The 20478-nt window shown below is 43.4% G+C and overlaps 1 protein-coding gene across 1 annotated transcript in view; it reads right to left on the bottom strand.

The window, feature by feature from the left end:
- Window positions 1–20478, bottom strand: part of lrp1ba (low density lipoprotein receptor-related protein 1Ba) — a 453831-nt gene that overhangs the window by 182572 nt on the left and 250781 nt on the right. The window contains exons 53-56 of the mRNA XM_060911172.1: window positions 19156–19524; window positions 9319–9508; window positions 3768–3972; window positions 1866–2052 (exon numbers count right to left, since the gene is read on the bottom strand). Of these exons, the coding sequence (XP_060767155.1) occupies window positions 1866–2052; window positions 3768–3972; window positions 9319–9508; window positions 19156–19524 (951 nt within the window). The remainder of the gene's footprint in view (window positions 1–1865; window positions 2053–3767; window positions 3973–9318; window positions 9509–19155; window positions 19525–20478) is intronic.

Here is a 20478-nt window from a genome sequence, read left to right as displayed (position 1 = left end):
GTGGTTTTTGTACTTTGCTTTCTTTTTGGACCTTTTTGAGATCTTCTGAGCGTTTGCATTTTTGCCTTTTCTTATTTTTGGACTTTGAACTTTTGGATATTTTTTATTTTCCCTTTATCTTCTGAGCTTTTGGATTACTTTTGTTTTTTGCCGTGGATTGTATATTTTGTAAATGAACTTTTTGGTACTTTTCTACTTCTGCCTCACGCCTCTGCACTTGAGTCATCCCCCTGGTGGCCTAGTGGGGGTTTGCTGGATTATCACACCAGCGAACCAGGTTCGAATCCCAGCAAACCCTAACACTCTCTCTGTTTCTCTCTCTGTGTATACCTGTCTGTCTGTTTCTCTGTCTGTGTGTCTGTCTGTTTCTCTCTCTCAGTGGAGAGACTGCGGAGGTTCTGTTCTGATTCTAACTGTTCCCTTTTTTCTGCAGTACTGCAGCTCGAGTTTAAAAGAGAAATAAATAAACTGAGGAGCTTGTTGACCCGGGGGTCGGCCGGCTCTCTCAGCGCTGTGTCCTTCAAGCTGTTGCACTTTTTCCTTTTTCACTTTTCCCCTCCATCATTCTCTCTCTGTTTCACATGACTCAGCTACAGAAGACGAGGCTGTCAGTAACGGATGGGTCTCAGCCAATCACAGAGTCTGAAAAAAAACCATACCGAAGCAAGCAGAGCCCGATGCCGGCAGCGTGTACAGGGACGTCTCCGCCCCGAACGACTCTCACCCTTACCTCAACCCGTTTCACACATTTCACCTCGATGTCTGCAGCTTATAATGATAACTCCTTATAAATCCCACAAACACTCGAGCACTCGTTCTGGAGATCTCGGGAGTCTCAGACGGACAGATAACCTGAAACACCTCCCCCGCCCAGTGCCCAGGACCGGACAACGTGTGTGTGTGTGTGTGTGTGTGTGTGTGTGTGTGTGCACACTGCGGCGTTATAGAGTTACACACACAAGTACAGAGACGTGTGTGCATCAGCTTCAGATAGAAATACCCACCATCAGAACATCAATATAAACAAAGTCAATGAATGAATAAATGAATGTGTGTCATGTGACCATGCAACTCCACTTCCCAAACACGAGCACCACGAGCGACAGTTCCCTACTCTCTCTCTCTCTCTCTCTCTCTCTCAGTGAAGGAACAGTCCGTGTACACTCACCTGAACTTACCAAGCCTTTGTTTCTCGGATCGTTATTCTGCTTCTCAGTTCGTTTGTTTATCTGGTTAACGTATCTTTGTTCTTTTTGCCACGGTGTTTGCTGACGGTCTGATTCCTCCGTTTGCTCCTGATCACGGTACCGCTGAACATTTTGGATTTGACTGTTTTCTGCATTAAACATCTTAAGCTGCATCTGCTGACTGACTCTTCCTGACAGATTACTAAACGGAATCAATAAAGAAAACAGAACTAAATGCATTCGGCCTAAATGACATTAAATGGAAGATAATTATAAACATACATCTATACATTTTAATATCTCTTTCTCTCTCTCTCCCACACACACACACGGGAGTCTCAGGGTGGTGAGTGGAGCGGCTGTGTGTGTGTGTGACCTGCATTTGGCACGCAGCAGTGCAGTGAATAGAGCAATGAGCCAAGGCTGAACGAACACACACACACACACATTATGCAGACTCACTAGAGAGCCAAATCAATCACCATAGTAACTAAGGGCACCTGCACCTCCTCTGAGTATTATGGGATGAGACCTGTGCTGAATGTAATGATTATAAGTATAATGGAGTTATTTATTGGATGGAACTCTAACTGCTCAACTCATTCAATATTTCACAGACAGGAGCAGTTAAGTGTGTGTGTGTGTGTGTGTGTGTGAGAAAGAGAGAGAGAGACTCACAGCGGTGTGTGTCATTAGCCACAGCGGTGATGCCCACAGGCTGCTGGGAAATTTGGTCTCTGATGATGGTGATATTGTCTCCTGTGAGTTTATCGGCTCGCATCACGGCCCGACGTTCCCAATCCAACCAGAACAGGAAGTCTCTGTACAGCACCAAGCCGGAGACGGAGCTCGACTTTATCACCACCTGAACCAATAAAACACATAAAGCAGCGGGAGGAGGAGACGGAGAGCAATAACGGCAACAAGAGGTGTGAAAAGCTGCACTGAACTCAGTGTGGGATAAAAAATAAAATCATGGCTCATGACCTTAAAGCCTCTTAAACATGAAAGGACAGGAAATAATGAGACTGGGATTTTTTACAGTTCAGATTTTACTGCTGGCTACCAGAGTCAGTTCTTAAATATGTAAAATGATAAAATACTGATTTTTTTTTCTTTTCCAGCACAGCGTCAGCGTGTGACTTTTAGAACTTTATCAAATTTCAGACTTCACACCTGAGATGGAGAAAGAGACGGAACACAAAGTGCATTTACTTAGGTCTCCTGGGAAGTCTCTGAGGATTGCGTGCATGCGTGTGTGTGTGTGTGTATTTATTTAAACTTCCATAAAACATGACATTTTTGCACTTTTCAATCATGTATTCTAAAACATCTCCCTGGAGTTGGAGTGTGGGATGAATAAAACAGATCCCGAAAGTGGACACTGACGTCCACAAGACACTTCAATAAACCCAAAATAACTCTCTCTCAGACACACACACACACACACACACACACACACACAGTTGCACTAAAAGTAAACTTTGTGTGTGTTCAACCTTCTATGTGTTGAATATCAGCGTTTGTGCACAAGTGTACCATGCGTATGCACAGATCACACGTTCACTCACGTGCTCTGTAGGAGACGTTCTGCACCAGCTGACGTAATTTAACCCAGCTAACCTCTACCACTACACTACCTGCACATCATGATGTAATAATTAATTTTGAACATTTTAAGTGTGACGTGTGAAGTCTGTGCTTTCCAGGACGTGTGATGACCCTCACAGCGAGCTCAGGAAACGTCTCCACTTCCTGCACGTCACATCGTAACATGGGGATTTCCAAAAGAAGGAAAGTTTGCAGTGCATGTTATCAGGAGCCGAAAGAACTGCGAGGGTAAAATGATCTGAGGTCTGAACGTACCCGTGTGACTGTGCTGTGTTAGCAGGCGACGGTGTGACAGAACAGAAGCTGTTTCATGAGTTTCATCCTCTTTTTTTATTTTAATATCCCTTTTAATTGCTGCGAGGGGCGTGCCAAACTGAACTTAGCTGTGAATCACAATGACAATAAAAATCCGTGATCCAGTGATTCATTTTATTAGTGTACTGAGCTCCTGAGCGAACAGACCACAGCCCCGCCCACTCACTTTCTATTGGTCACTGAGATAAACTCAGTGAAGGAGCCGTTTCCTTCACATCGTCGCCCCTCACTGACGCCGCTCTCTGTCAGGTGAATTTTATTCACATGGTGACGAATCAAAATCAGAACATTTCTGAGTAAAACAGATTTTCCGTCGTGTTGAAGGCGACATGAGAGGTTTCGTAAACGTACACATGAACTCGAAGAGGAAACTGTATCTAAGTACAGATAAGATAAGGGTGTGGTCTGAAACAGCTCTGGTCTGTTCAGTGTTTTCTGGGGTCACTTTGCATATTTTGCACTGGAGCTGCGATACGGCGCTCAGCGTCACGCTAACAGCTCAACGACCGAAACAAACACCACATGTGAGTGATCATTCTGTGTGCAGTGGCCTCGGGCTTTGGGAAGGCGCTGTGTGTTTATCAAGTGTAAAATCACACACACACACACACACACACACACACACACACACACACACAGGTGTTTTACACTCACATGTCTGAGAGACCCGTCATATTCACATCTTTCCACAGAACCCACGCTGCTGTCAGAGAAGTAGAGTTTCTCCGCCCGAGGGTCGATCGACAGACCCGTCAGAGTCACCAGTCCATCAGCGACGATCATCCGCACACTGCGACCCCACACAGACGACCTCATAATACCCACCTTCCTCTCACTCCACACAGTCCAAAACATCAGACTGGGGGGAGAGAGAGAGAGAGAGAGAGAGAGAGAGAGAGAGAGAGAGAGTGGGAGAGAGAGTGAGTGAGGGAGAGAGTGAGGGAGAGAGTGAGTGAGGGAGAGAGTAAGGGAGAGAGTGAGAGAGTGTGAGGGAGGGAGAGAGTGTGAGAGAGTGAGAGAGAGAGTGTGAGAGAGTGAGAGAGAGAGTGTGAGAGAGGGAGAGAGTGAGAGAGAGAGCGAGAGAGTGTGAGGGAGGGAGAGAGTGAGATAGAGAGTGAGAGAGTGTGAGGGAGGGAGAGAGTGAGATAGAGAGTGAGAGAGTGTGAGGGAGGGAGAGAGTGTGAGAGAGAGCGAGAGAGTGTGAGGGAGGGAGAGAGTGAGATAGAGAGTGAGAGAGTGTGAGGGAGGGAGAGAGTGAGATAGAGAGTGAGAGAGTGTGAGGGAGGGAGAGTGAGAGAGAGAGCGAGAGAGTGTGAGGGAGGGAGAGAGTGAGAGAGAGAGCGCGAGAGAGTGTGAGGGAGGGAGAGAGTGAGAGAGAGAGTGAGAGAGTGTGAGGGAGGGAGATAGTGAGAGAGAGAGTGAGAGTGTGAGGGAGGGAGAGAGAGTGTGAGTGAGAGAGAGTGAGTGAGAGAGAGAGGGAGAGAGTGTGAGGGAGGGAGATAGTGAGAGAGAGAGTGAGAGTGTGAGGGAGGGAGAGTGTGAGTGAGAGAGAGTGAGGGAGAGAGAGAGTGAGAGAGTGAGAGTGAGTTTCACAGAAAATATTATTTTTCAGATAAAACAAATAAATTCATATAAGCTGCAGTGACGGTACCTGGATGTTGATACAGTAAATACAAATAGAATTATCATCAGAAATATATGAATATAAAATATTTTTAATTCAATGAATAAAAGTATAAAATAATAACTGTTTATTATTTTACGGCATGAGCTACTTCCAGCAAAATCGTGCGCTCTGATTGGTTCCTTGGTGGGCGGAATTTTCCCATAATGCCTGTGGGTGAGTACAGACTCTCTTTCCAAGGTGCCAGCTTTCAGTGTACAAAAACAAACAACAACAACAACAAGACTAACTGGAAATCACAACGGAATCAAAAACGGCCGAAACACAAAAGACAAACAAGAGTCAGTGAGTTATTCAAGAAATGAGCAACGAGGAGCAGAAACCGCCAACCGCCAACCGCTTCAGTTCTGAAATGGCGAGCTGATTATTCTGCACGCGGGACTCAGCCATGTGGCAGAGCTGAGGCGGCTGACAGCAGCGTCACGCCGCGTTATAATGAGCGTCTGTTTTAATCTTAGAAATACAAGAGCCGTATAATAAACTCCTTATTCACCTCACCTTCTCGGCCTTTACGGGAAAATATCGGAGCAGGGTGTTTTTGTACGGCCCTCGCCTACAGCTCGGCCGGTACTCTGCCAAGACCTCGGTCTGACACCCATTTCCCTGTACACACTGAGAAAGTGACGTTAATGAGGAGTTAACAGTGTAAAAGTCTGTAAATACGCAGCGTTTCCTCTGCATTCGATCTGTGAGCGCGGATTTATTCATTTATTCTCAGCTTCATAAAAATGCACAGAAAAAAAAAACTTTCATAGTTAAAACAATCTTCTATTACATCATCTCACTTCACTTCCAAAAACAGGTGCGTGTTAGTGGTGTGTGTGTGTGTGTGTGAGAGAGAGAGAGACAGAGGGTGAGATCACTACTTGTGATTTTCAGCAGTCTTCAGTTTGACAGTGCTGTCTAAGGGCTGCTATGCTAATAAGTGAACACAGGTAACACACACACACACACACACACACACACACACACACACACACAGTAGCTCGGAGCAGACGCTGCCTCATTAACACCGTCACACAATGACAATGCAGTATGTGGTTAATCAGTGAACAGCAGCGTCCTATTAATGCTCCTGCAGAGCGAGACAGCGCTCGGGAACACGGCCCTAATGCCGCTAACACGCTTTCACATAAAAATAAGCATCAAAACAATGTGTTCATGCTTCAGTGTACAAATCCTGTTACAGTAGAGAAATCCTGGCTTTAAAAATCTACAAGTTTGATTCTCCATTTAGCTAATTATTTGTTTGCTAATTGTACTGAATTCCTGGGACAGTAAACTCGCTGGACTCTAAATTACAGCCCAGGAATCAGAACGATTACCATCTCCTATAACACACATTACAGCATTCATAAAGTCACAATAATTAGCAACAAGATAAAAGTATTTGGAATTGCAACGTAAAATATGCTTTAATTATGTGTGTGTGTGTGTGTGTGTGTGTGTGTGTGGTCTCAGCCAACAGTGTTCTGAATTTCAGCTCTGTGAAAATCACAGGGAACGAACGCTGCGTTTGTGTTATGGAGTCTAATTACTGCACGCTGCTTCTCTCCTAATTGACCTCCCGGAACAGACGGCGCTCCGTACGAGCCGCCGGGAATTTACAGCAGACATGTGACTCCGGATCTTACAGAGAAAGACACAGGTAGGGAACAACGGCATTAGTTCAGGATGATGTGTGCAGTAAAGTCAGGTCTGTGGGAGAGTCACAGTGAAACGCGTCCTCAGGATGAAACTGGAAATCCTACAGCAGCTCAAATACTGTACACCCATACACTGATACTCACAGCCTGAAAGAGGTCCACTGAGGTTTTATCTCACACACACACACACACACACACACACACACACACACTTCACCCAGAAGTCATCATGTGATTATTGAAAGCTTTAGTGACTCTAACAGTTGAACATTATTCCGTCAGTAAACACATGTAGGTGAAAGGGAAGTGGAATATTCCTCACACTAATTAAACACTCCAGTGTCACGCTGTTGTAGGAAATTAATCCACACTAACGTGGCGTGATACGGCCCGATGAGACACAGAGGTTTACAGCAGCTGTAACGTGAGCAGTGTACCTTATGAACATCTGGAAGATTTAAAAGCAACGTTTACTCGAGCACACATCAGAGCGAAACGTCCTGTCCATCACATTTACAGGTGGAAGTATGAAGTGTTAAACGCACGGCCGAGTCTCCGGGTCTCTAAATCTTCCTGCTGTCGTCGTGATTGTCGTCATGAGCTGCGTCTCAAATCTCAACTCTGATCTAACATTCAGAAGTGCGCACTGATCTAAAACACACCCGGAGGCTGGAACACACAACAGCGTTCGGTCCGTTTAAAGCGACACGAGAGGAGTTTAAAATCCAAACACTAACTGGAACAGGAAACTCTCAGAAACCCTCAGTGACGCTTTAGAACAGTCCAGAAGTGTGAGAGTGGAGACGCAGCACCAGTGTGCTGAGCTGAGTTCATGACAAATTACTCCATTTTTATTGCTGAACTTCTTCACGAGTGCCGCGAGTCAGGAGAGTGAAGAGAACAAATCATCACCTGCACTTTTCATTTAAGGAAACTGTGTTTTTTTGATTGATTGATTGATTGATTCTGAACAGTAAAGAAGATATAAAAACCAACAAAAAATAAAAATAAAAAATGCAATCATCAAAACGTCATAAACAGAATAGCGTAGCCACAAGGCAGTAACATAATAATGTTTGGAAAGGATTAGGAAGAAGTAAATAACTTATCCAATCCTAACCCTCGATACCACCGCTAATCAAACATCACTTTCCACCATAATAAACTATATATACAAAAGAAAACAAATCAACAAAAAACATACCAAGACATACCAACATGGTATAATATCGACCAAATCAAATCATATATATACAAATACTTATGCTATGCATATATACACACATACAATACATATATACAGTACATACATACACACATACCTATAACTATACACATCCATACGTACACAGACACCCATATCATAATTATGCATATTATGCTTATATATTATATACAATTATGCACTACTCACTTTTTATATAATATATCTGTATGTACCCATACCCACATATATACACTTATATTATCAACAGCATGTTACTGTAATTCCTCCTCCCTATACCTCATAAACATCTGTTCCTTATACCTTTTTTTGAACTGGTTTATATTTCATGAGCTCCACATTCAAACTGTTCCATAGCTTTACTCCACAAATAGAGATACTGAACATTTTTAACGTTGTCCTAGCACTGCGAATTTTACATTTCATTTCCCTCTAAAATTATAGCCCCCCTCTCTATCCGAGAACATTGTTTGGAGATTCCTTGGTACTTTATAATTCCTTACTTTGTACATTACTAAGGCAGTTTTATATTCTATAATATCCCTGAATTTTAAACATTTTGAATTTAAGAATAGTGAATTAGTATGATCTCGGTAAGCAGCACTATGAATTATTCTTATAGCTCTTTTCTGAAGTATAGTTATAGCATGAAGTGAACATTTATACGTATTTCCCCACACCACTGAGCAGTAATTTAACCTTTGAATTTAATGTTTCTCTCACGACTCCATGAGACTCTAAACCAGGACGAATCCCTGGACTAAACTTTCCAAAATGGTTCATTTCCCAGTGACAGGACACAAAGTGGGCGGGGCAAGTGATTAAAAAACAAAGCAACAACAACAAAAAATCCCACACAGTTGATTGGCATTCAATAAGAAGCAAAGTACCGATTATTAGTTTTCTTTCTTTCTTTCTTTCTTTCTTTCTTTCTTTCTTTCTTTCTTTCTTTCTGTCTATCTATCCCTCCTCCTCATCTCCTCCTTTTGTAAATGTTACTAAAATACGATCCGGATCAGTGACGAACAGGACGGAGATAACTGTTACCTTTTAATCTCTAATCAGTTACGATTTGATTGGATCTGTAAATCAGACCGTTTCCGTTGGATATGTTGTGTTTGGCAGTCGAGTGGAGGAGAACTTCGCAGATGAGAGACGTCCATTTTGATTTTGTCGCAGGGAGAATAAACCTGACCCTCGACTTTAAACATTCTGTTTTCGTCGTCCACTGCATTTTTAAAAACAAAACAAATCACAAGGTCAGTTTGCTTTTGGTTTCAGCTCAGTAATTTACATGACCATGTGACTGAGTGAACGACAAGACAGGACCTGATACACAAACCACACTGGGGCAGGTTTACAGAACGGACTACATTTAAGCAGAGTGTCCTTGAGAACAGGGGAAGTCATGGCCTAATGGTTAGAGAAACAGCCCTAGGAGCAAAAGGTCACCGGTTTGATTCCCTGGACCAGCAGGAATGGCTGAAGTGCCCTTGAGCGAGACATCTAACCCCCACCTGCCCCCCAGGCTGCTCTGGGTGTGCTGTACGTCACTCTGGATCAGCGTGTCTGAGAAATGCCTGGAATGTAATAACGCTGCAGGTGAGCAGAGCCGTGCTGATACTCAGTACAATAAGAGCATGAACTCACTTTTGACACTCGTCCAGCGTGAGGACGTGAGGATGATCATCTCTGTCCATCTGGACCACTGTGTCTCGGTTCCAGGCTCCGGCTCGGCTCTGGTCCAGTGAGTGTCGTGTGATTGTAGACTTGGTGGAGCTCGTCCAGAATAACACGTCCCAACCACGATGATACGCCAAACCCTCCACTGAGCCCACGTCTGACCAAAACACACACATCACAGCTTTATTACACATTAACACACACTTTATTACATGCTTATACACACTAACAAACACTGTTACTCTAATTCCATGATAAGCACTTTAGTACAGAATTCTAAACACTTTCAACTATTACCACACCATTGTGCTACGGACAGATTAGCGTTTAACTCATTGGTAATAACGACTGTATTCCATCGCAACACCCATTAGTTATTCTCACACTCTTTAAAACACACACTGCTTTAATGAACATTTAAATCACATATCTGTTTAGTTCACAAACGAAATAATACACTGCGTTATAACCACCAGCTTTCAACACACTGTTTTATTAACGCCACACTCGCAAACTCGAAACCCTGAATTCTGATCGGTTTTGTTTTGAACATTTATTACATAGTTATAACCATCTCTCAGTGTGTAGCGACTGGTACAGAAAGAGAAGATAATCAATCGTGTAAAAATAAAACTAATTTCGGCACGTGCGAGTCACCGTACAGCCACAGCTGAATAAATTGAGCTTGTGTGAGAAAACTGTACGTTCAGGATAACGTGGAAGCCTTGAGGGTTCTTCAGAGAATATTTAAACACTTTATATAGAGCCCTAAAGCAGGCTGTAAAGCCCTTTTAGGAAGACAGGAAAGCTTTACTTCATAAAACAACCTCTTAAAGAGTTCTCAAAAAAAGTACAAAGATAACCTTCTCTGAAAGTCCTGGCAGGTTCGATGCATTAATCAGAACGCAGTGAGCAATAATTCAGAGTTTGTACTGAACACTTGCACAGTGAACAGAGACAGTGCAAGAAAAAAGGGTTCTTTAAGCGTTCTTCATATAACCTTTAGAGGTTCTTTTAAAGAGGCGGCTTGGGAAGGTCGCAGGAAATTGTGATATGAACGTTTAAAGTCAACACTGTGTGTGTGTGCGCGTGTGTGTGTGTGTGCGCGTGTGTGTGTGTGTGTGTAAGACAGTAGAATAATTCTGCCCATGATTCATCTCCTGTCTCAGACACGGAGACAGATGTTCCCTGTACGGAGACATTACAGTGACATGATCAGATCTCTGTCTCTCTTTTGTTTCCTCTCACCTTCTTTCGTTCTCTCTCTCTCTCTCCCTCTCCCCCCTGTGCACATAATTGAACTGTATTGAAATAGTCTGCACTTGTATTTGTTTTTAACCAAGCACTCTGAATTTAACAGCCCTTACCTGTGCACGTGGCAGTTTGTCTCCACCCCCTTTTCAAAGTCTGCGAATCAGAGCCTGGGTTGAGGCTTTAATACTGAACTGACACACATCAGTACTCAGAGCTCAGACAGAATTACTGACTGAAGCTCCATCCATGGGTTAAGTGGGCGTTACACACACGGGGGCGGAGTTTGTCTAAAACAGGGGCGTGTCTCAGTTACGTGGGATTCTGATTCATGAATTAAAGGCGTAATAATCTCTACGTCCTGCACACATTACAATAAAATATAAAATAACAGTGTGCGCTGGATCAAGTGCTATTCAATGTGCTGCTGAGCAACGAGTGCTGAAGCTTTTTTTAATTAAACCAGTGATTATTGTGATAATTACAGTTATTCGTGCAGTAATACAGTGGTGATGGACGAGACGCTTGTTAGGTATATTTCAACACTTTCAGATATCATCATGCATTTTTTTTTGTTTCCGTTTCCGGTTGAGAGTACGTCGTGCGCGTTCTCGCTGCCGCTTCTCACCGGAGCTTTTTTGTTTTATTTTATTTCTTTTTCTATTTTTTTTCTGTGTGTTTGTGTAGTTTGATGTTTGTTTGAGTGTTTTGTCCGCCGGTTGTGGTGTAGCTCCGGACCTAGTTTTGGGCGTCGGTTCCCTCCAGGCCTTGGTTGGCTGTGGGTGATGCCTGCGCTCCCAGCTGTGGACTGCAGTGAGCTCGTTGCTCATTTTACATCGTGGTTGTCCAGCGCTCTGCGCTTTAACGCTTGCCGTGATGTTCCGAGCGATGTTGCTCAGTGGTGTCGCGGCGGCTGTGCAGGCGGTTTGGGATACACCAGCGCTTTGCGTGGCGGAGCTTCTCTGCTCGCTTTGTGGATCCATGGCGTGGTGTTCTGAGCGATGTTGCCGACGGTGTCGCGGCGGCGGTGCTGGAGATGTGGGACTTGTTTTCGTGCGCCTTTTGGTGGGACTGTGGCTGCTACACCACGGGAATTACATCCTGACCCCTACTTGGTGGACTTTTTACCTTTTGTTTTTTATTTATATTTTTCTTATTTTATTTATTTATTTATTTATTTATTTTTCTTTGTCTACTATTGTAAAGCGTCCTTGGGTTTCTTGGAAGGCGCTATATAAATTTAACTTATTATTATTTATTATTATTATATTTATCTTTTATTTTTCTGCATTTCCTGTCCCTGAGTTTTTCAGGTTTAAAGGGGACTGTGTGTGTGTGTGTGTGTGTGTGTGTGTGTTTTAAGTCGGTGGTCTACACATTACTGAAGAAACCCATCTTGGACGCTTCTACCGAAACAATTCACCCCGGTGATTTTATGAATGAGAACGAGGAGCTCAGAAAATCCCGTAACCCGACTCTGAACACCAGGAACTTTACCCCCAGAAACTCTGATGTAAATCCGGAGTTAATTTGCTGACGGTGAATCCGAGCCTCAGAGAATCTGTCCATCTGAACCAGACAAAAATACAGCAGTGGTGTATTGGTGATGGGTTTTGTTGTTCTGTAGAAGTGTTTTGTGACGCACCCATTGACTCCGATTACAGCTATTAATCCGGGTGAGACCCTAAACAACATTTTTAAAGCCTGCCGTCCAATAAACATTGATCTCCTCCACATTAGAGCACAGAGAGGCTGAATGCACTGCAGGATCCCATTACAGTGAGGCCGGCGCGGGGTTATTACTGCCTGTGAGTCCACCGGGCTGTCTGACACTCTCGGCGTGATTAAACCCAGCTGAATGGAGACTGCTCGTGCAGACAGCGCTGTCAGAAGAAGTGGATTAAACGAACAGCAGTGCAATGAGAAAAAACACACACTTTTTTATTCCCCACTATAATGAATAGTCCAGCGAGTGATGGATTTGTGCAACGCTGCTTTAATTTCATTTCATCTCTGTGTTCCCTGCAGTCCTGAAGCAATCGGCTGCGAATAAAATACATCATCACCGTACATTAATAATCCGACTGCACACACACACACAGCGCTGTTCGGTTCTCCATTCCGATTGGTCAGGTGTTGATTAATGTTCTATAACAGCAGCTCTGACAGTAGTGCAGCTGCAAATCACAAGTTTATATTAACGCACTTGTTCTAATATGTTATTGTTTCTATAGTAACAGCTAATTCATAGAGATCATCAGATTATAATCAGGAGATTAATTTTCCATTCCTGATGGTTCCTTCGTATTCCTTTAGCCTGGAATATTTATCTACCATTTTTCGGAAGGCCGTGTTGCTGCACTAAAAAGGACAAAGAATTATTTAAGAGAGTTTTCCCTCATTATGAGTCTCTCTATCTGAGGACTTTCTGAGCAAACCACAAGAGGAAAGGGGCTGAGCTTCAACGAAGCGTTAGACTGCAAGTGTTAATCGAGAGGCTTTTTTTTTTTCCTTCTCAGCATGATTAAACCTGCATGAAAAAAAAAAAAAAAAACTTGAGAGAAAACTGAAAAGTGGAAGAATTCTTCACACACAAATGTGGCAGATCACAGAATCCAGGGACACATGTCGGCCCGGGGGCATTTTGAGTTATTGACAGATTCAGAAAGTACAGTTTCTAAGCTTTCCAATGATGCCTTCCATGTGGAGATCTGACAATATTTGAAGAATGTGTGGCCTTTTGAAAGTGTATACTTCTTAAAACAGAAAAGGGAGAAAATCGTCCTCAAAGTTTTCCATCTAGGGCGGCACGGTGGTGTAGTGGTTAGCGCTGTCGCCTCACAGCAAGAAGGTTCTGGGTTCGAGCCCCGTGGCCGGCGAGGGCTTTTCTGTGTGGAGTTTGCATGTTCTCCCCGTGTCCGCGTGGGTTTCCTCCGGGTGCTCCGGTTTCCCCCACAGTCCAAAGACATGCAGGTTAGGTTAACTGGTGACTCTAAATTGAGCGTAGGTGTGAATGTGAGTGTGAATGGTTGTCTGTGTCTATGTGTCAGCCCTGTGATGACCTGGCAACTTGTCCAGGGTGTACCCCGCCTTTCACCCGTAGTCAGCTGGGATAGGATCCAGCTCGCCTGCGACCCTGTAGAACAGGATAAAGCGGCTACAGATAATGAGATGAGATGAGTTTTCCATCTCAGCTACTCTGGGTGTAGGGCGGGCACATAATGGTGCTCATTTGCATGATATTAAGGAAAGCCCTACCCCCTACGAGCTAGCACGATGCCACTTTCATGTAAACAAAGATCACCACGTCAATTTTCCTTCCATGCAAAGTATGCCCAACACAATTATGAAGTACAAAAATAAGTCCTAAAGTATACTTTAACGTTTTGTGGTTGAAAAATTACTCACACTGTAAGAAAGAAAGATAGCACGATGATGACACAACTAACACAACGCTAGTTTCATGTAACCAAACTACAACACTCTCCGTTACATGCAAAAATAACCACACAGCCTTAGATTAATAAACTCACCCCATCAGAAAGAGAAACGGCGCCTTGCACACACCAATGCCTCCGATGGAATGTAATCCTAGAACACTTCCTTTTGGTTGGGTTTTTTTGGCTAGAAATGGTGATCTCCGATGTAAATACAGAGTGTCTGTTTGCTTCGCGGTGTTTCAGCTCCTCTGCGCTCTGTTTAGCTTCCTCATTCCATAGTGAAATCACACGCCTGTATGCAGCTTAAGTAGCCATGAGCTCAGCTCATATCATACAGCTGATTCACGAAAAAAAAAAACCCAAAAGACTTAAATCATCATGTGAATGGCCCATATGGTAATTTACCCACACACCCCAGCAGGCTACAGTCCTGACAAAAACGAGACAATTTGCAACAAAAAATGTATGCTTTTCCAACAAAACAATCTATTATCTGAAATACTGATTGCATTCTTCAAGATCTCAACTTGCACATGATGGAAAAAAACGAAAATCACAAATTTCGAAAAAAAATGCTTTTTTTGTGATTATCTCGGATTCGTTTCGGCCGACATGCGTCCCTGGATTCGGTGAGGGGTCACAAATCTGAGAGATCGCTGAAAGGAGAAATGCTCAACATCTAAAACTACATTTCTAAAAAAGAAAAAAAATATATATCCTTAAATCTGTTTTGAGCAGCAGCCTGATGCGATGAAAACCTGTCTGATTTGACTCGACATGACTGAGGAAGCTTAACGGTTGTGAGAAGGTCGAAGGTGCACCCCACTTTTGCCTCAAGTCCTCAGCGTCTCGTTCATAGCGTCAGGTGATACAGAGCCCCGTTATATCTTTATATATCAGCTGTTAAACGTCATAAAGTCTTCATTCACAACTCCATGCGTTTTAAATTACTGAAATATTCATTATCTCTTTCCAGAGAGCAATTTTAAAAATATAAGCCGACGTGGTGTTGATTTTCTCACCTTTCTGGATGTCGTGCTCACGGTCCCCATTTACCTCCACAGAGTTAATACCACACCTAGTGGCCAAAATGGGAACTACAACAAACACTGGCAATAGAGGCCCACTGGGGCAGGAATCACGCTGCCCCACGCTCAGGGACGAGCAGAGGACAGGACCAGTAATGAAGGACTCATAATGACAGGGTTGCCATGTTCACACATTTTACAGCAAATTGAGCTCGTTTAGAATTATTCCACAGTCACCCAAAGTGTGTGCATGACGTGCGTGTGTGTCTGACGTACTGGACCATTTCCACTGTGAGATGTACTGGAATGAGTGGGAGCGATAAAGGGGGATTACAGAGAGGATAATCAGAAATGCCTGCATGACCTCATTTCCCTACAAATAAAACAAAATGCATTTCACTTTATTCCAATGCAGAAATTTCTGGCCTAGCTTCGTCTTCTGAGATGTAGCTGGGGAAGGATTTTGCTGAAACCTGGCAACCCTGGTTAATGCTGTCTCTTCAGGAACACACCTGCTGTATGGAATTCAGCTGAACATCACTAAACCTGTTATAAACGAGCTGCTCGACGGTGCGACGGTGTGCTGTGGACTCTCGGCTGCTGACGACAGGGTTACTCTAAGCGTTCATTAGATAGCAGCCTGTAGTACGACTCGTGCATGATAGCCTCAAACAAAGCAACATTGAGAGGCTATGTTGTCATTAATTTAGCAATTCTCGCTGAATACTCTTGGCCGACGGTAAGATATGGACTAGACAGAGAGTGATGTTGTATATCGCTGGCCAGAGGTTAATTAGCCACGGTGCTCCTGAGCTTAATTAGCTCGATGTTTCGAGGTACGTCAACTGATAAATGTCCGTTAAGACTGCTGTAATTACCACTTATCTTTGTGACTATGATCCAGGATCAAAAATAAATGGGTGAGAGTCAAACTCGCGAGAGAGAACAGAATACAACTCATTAACACAAACAGGAGAGATAGAGCATTCATAAAGAAAGCGAAAGGCAATTAAAGCCTCCTCGATGGTCATTAAGTAGACGTTATAATAAGATTCTTGTGATTAAAGTTAAAATTGTTGTGAACTAAAATTGTGTGCGTGCGTGTGTCATTTCCATTTAGTGTAAAGCGTTTGCATTTGGTTGCAGACAGCTCCTGGGTAGTGAGGTGCAGAGTGCGCACAGTGTGCGGTTTGGGACACAGCCGTAACGATGCTTTAAGGTAGAGGGCCAGGTGCGAGCGTTTGACAGATACAGCAGTAAATCAGCGAGCTGCAGCTGGCGTGGAGCGTTAATTAGCTATTGATTAACAGAGATGAGCTGTAATCCTGACAGCTTTAATGGTGCGATGCATCTCACACACACACACACACACACACACGTTCAGCACAGACATTCAGTCACAAAGACGCTTCACCTCTCGACTGGCGCCTGAACTTCATCATCTTTTGAGATGTAAATAAACAGACCAGTGACAGATGAAGGGTAATAACACACTCAGGACAGATAACGCATCACACGGTGCTGTTACGGAGCTAAAATGTCCTGATTGGTCAGAATAAGGGGTGGAGTTAGTGCTCATAGCATTAACACTTTACAGTGAATTAAAAAAGGATAAAAACCAAAATCATGCAAAATATTAAATTCAAAGAAATCAAAAGATTTTAACATAAAATTAATTTTACTGAGTGACAGGTGATGGGGTCGACAAGGGCGGGGCTAAAGACTTAATCAGTCAAATACAAACGTGATCATTGTGACATCACAATAGCTGGCTTTAGTAGCACACTTACAGTAACTGCTGGTTTTAACATCATACACACTCAGAAAAAGGTTGTGCATTTAAGCGTTTTTAGATTTTAAAAAAGGTTCTTTCTGATATCTAAACACTCCACAGAGAACATTGAAGGGTTCTGCAACAGACATAACCAAGAACCCTTAAAGGAGAACCACACCTTCAAGTAGAGTTGGGTGACATATAATTATAGCACAATACATTTTTCTGAGATATTATCCAGATCATGAGATCTCATCTCATCTCATTATCTGTAGCCGCTTTATCCTGTTCTACAGGGTCACAGGCGAGCTGGAGCCTATCCCAGCTGACTACGGGCGAAAGGCGGGGTACACCCTGGACAAGTCGCCAGGTCATCACAGGGCTGACACATAGACACAGACAACCATTCACACTCACATTCACACCTACGCTCAATTTAGAGTCACCAGTTAACCTAACCTGCATGTCTTTGGACTGTGGGGGAAACCGGAGCACCCGGAGGAAACCCACACGGACACGGGGAGAACATGCAAACTCCGCACAGAAAGGCCCTCGCCGGCCCCGGGGCTCGAACCCGGACCTTCTTGCTGTGAGGCGACAGCGCTAACCACCACAAACTGACTGGAGCGAGCTGAGGCAAAGTTAAAATTTTGTACTTGAGCTTTAAAACTGTAAAAAAAAATAATAATTTTAAATAAATAAATAAACGTTCAGGATTAAATATTTGCATGTATAAATTAAAGTTTTAAAATTGTACATTTTAACATATAAACAATACATTTATTTATTAATAATAAACAGTTTTATTATTCATATTTATTATTAAACCAGAATATTCTGGTTTAAACCTTAAATAATGAATGAATGAATGAATTTATTTATTTCAAACATGTATAAAAAATGTATGTAACTATTTGTACATACAAAAGAAAGAAAACAAGAAATTAAAAAAAATAAAATAACAAAGAGCTCAGACATTACAAAACACCGCACATTGTTCGAAAAAGGAGTGGGAAGAAGTACAATACTTTTTTAATTTCCCAGCCTTTTTTAACTACCCCGAAATCCAAACTACATTGTACTACATACAAATATTTAATATTTAAACCAGAACGTCATCTGGCCTGCCGACAAAACAACCACGACGACCAAAACATCAAGCAGGACTGAACTGTGAGGATGTGAGAGAGAGAGGACCGACCTCCACCACTAACTGTTTAACATCAGCAAACCACTCCATTTTGTTCCCTGAGGGAAGATCGACCCAAAGCGTCCGTCAGAACTGAACTCGGGTGAGAAATGAGAGAGGAGATACAATTCCAGTGAGAAGGCCCAAAACTCGTTAAGTCGACCTAATTAGCAGTTCGTTAGCAAAAATTTGACAATACAATGAACAAGTTTTGTGCGGAAGGTCGAGTTCTTTCAAACAAAACAATCAGAACTGAAACCCATCGAGAACTGAGGGAGGAGATACGATTTAACCGAAAATAAACAAAGTGGTAAACAAATTGTTTACTACAAGAAAATCGACAAACAAATGACCAAGTTTTGTTCCTCAAGGGAAGATCGACCCAAAACATCGATCAGAACTGAACTCGGGTGAGAAATGAGAGAGGAGATACAATTCCAGTGAAAGGCCTGGAAAATTCGGTAATTTGGCCGAATTAGGAACTCAATAGCAACAAATTTGCCAAAACACCAACCGAGTTTTGTGCGGAGTGATGAGTTTTCTCATCGCAACAACAGGAACGGAAACCCGTGGAGAACTGACGGAGATGATACGAGTTAACTGAATTGTGGACGACGGGCGCCACGCCGCGCCAACAGATCATCGGCCTCATGGACAGAGGAACTAATAATAAGACACGGCTGCATTACTGGGATTTTGTGTGCAAACCTCCATATCATAACACGTATCGTGTATCGGAGAAATGCCTCTGAGAACCGTGATATGATATTTTTGTCATATCGTCCGCCGCTATCCTGAAATATGACTGTAGTGAAATATGTGTGATTGTGTTCAGTGATTCTGGGGACGATCTGTCAGCTGGCGATGCACTGTGATGCACAATACTGCCGTGAGAAGTTAGCAGGTGTGTGTGTGTGTGTGTGTGTGTGTGTGTGTGTGTGTGTGTGTGTATTGCTCATACAGTTACAAGAACAGAAAAAGATTAGTGGTGTTGGAGAACCTGCTCGTGCTCCTTTGCCTCTTCACAGCTTTAGCGTTTCTTCAGGAAACCTTACTGAACACAATCACACCGAGTGTGAGGAGAAAGGAAGTGTGAGTTAAGTGCTCAGTGACATGACTCACTCTCAGCGAGCACGCGGCGTCCCGTCCAGTCGTCGTTCATCACTTGGATGTTGCCGTAATGGGCGTCGCTGATGAAGATGCGGCTTCTGGGCTGTCGGTAATGGAAGGTCAGAGCCATGATGTTTTGGAAATGCTCGGCGTGTTGGTAGGACGGGAGGGCTGTGTGCCGTGTTTGATTTCCCAGGTCTGAGATGAGAACCCTTCTCAACACCGTTCTCTCAGAATACAGCAGGTAAACGTCATACACACGACACGACACGCCGTCCGGCGCCAAGTAGCCCTGAGCGCAGGAACACGACTTCCTGTTCCTCCCCAGGTAAAAACAGAGCTGCTCACAGCCTCCGTTACTACGGCCACACTCATTCGTACCTGTGAGAGCACACACACACACACACACACACACACACACACACACACACACACACACGTAAAGTGAACACAATAATAAATGCATTCTGTTGGATTGTAAAAAGAATCAGACGTCTAACTGGACCACTGTACGATTAATCCTGAGCTGTTTATGATGGAGACGGTTCCGTGTCAGACAGAAAAGCAATCACACCGGCGGAGAAACGTGAAATGCAATACACAAATAGCTAATTCCTCTTCCATCGCTTTACCTCTTCAGTGAAAAGCCGGTTTTGATTTTTTTTTTAAACTGAACTGAACCCTTCCATAGTGAGAGAAGTGGATATAACTTCCTGTCACACTGCATTTCACTTTCATCACTATGTCGCACTCATGCCACACTGAAATGCAATCGCTGTTACTTCCGATTACTTTTCAGTCCAGCAAAAAATCTTCTCTGTGGTTTGTTCTGAGTCTCTGATGGAAACAAATCTCAGCTTTTTCCTCTGAGTGGATTTTCATTTCCTGATCAAACGCAGCGAATCTCAATGAGATGATTAACCACACATTACATCATCAGCGTTTTACCTGCTCAGGAGAAGGAAACGAGCGCGAGTGTGATCATTAATCACCCGTGTGTGTGTGTGTGTGTGTGTGTGTGTCCTCACTACTGTACACCCTGTAAAGTCCCACTTGAGCACAGTGTCAATTATTTTTAACACTCGTTTCTTACGCTTGATAAATGAGGGCTGTTGTGGTCGCTCTTAAAGAAAAGCACTGTTCTTAACGTCCTGCACACACACACACACACACACACACACACACACACACACACACACACACACACACACGGTCTCTGATACAAACGCCTGGTACTACTTCATAGTTCCCCTAGTAGTACTAGTCTCTTCTAGCTCCCTAGCTGGAGTTCCCTCCAGTCCCCTCAGGGTGCTCGTCGTTTCCTTTTTCTCTCTC

Source organism: Neoarius graeffei, chromosome 27 (assembly GCF_027579695.1).
Source record: "Neoarius graeffei isolate fNeoGra1 chromosome 27, fNeoGra1.pri, whole genome shotgun sequence".
NCBI lineage: Eukaryota > Metazoa > Chordata > Actinopteri > Siluriformes > Ariidae > Neoarius > Neoarius graeffei.
This window is presented reverse-complemented; position numbering and strand designations above follow the sequence as displayed.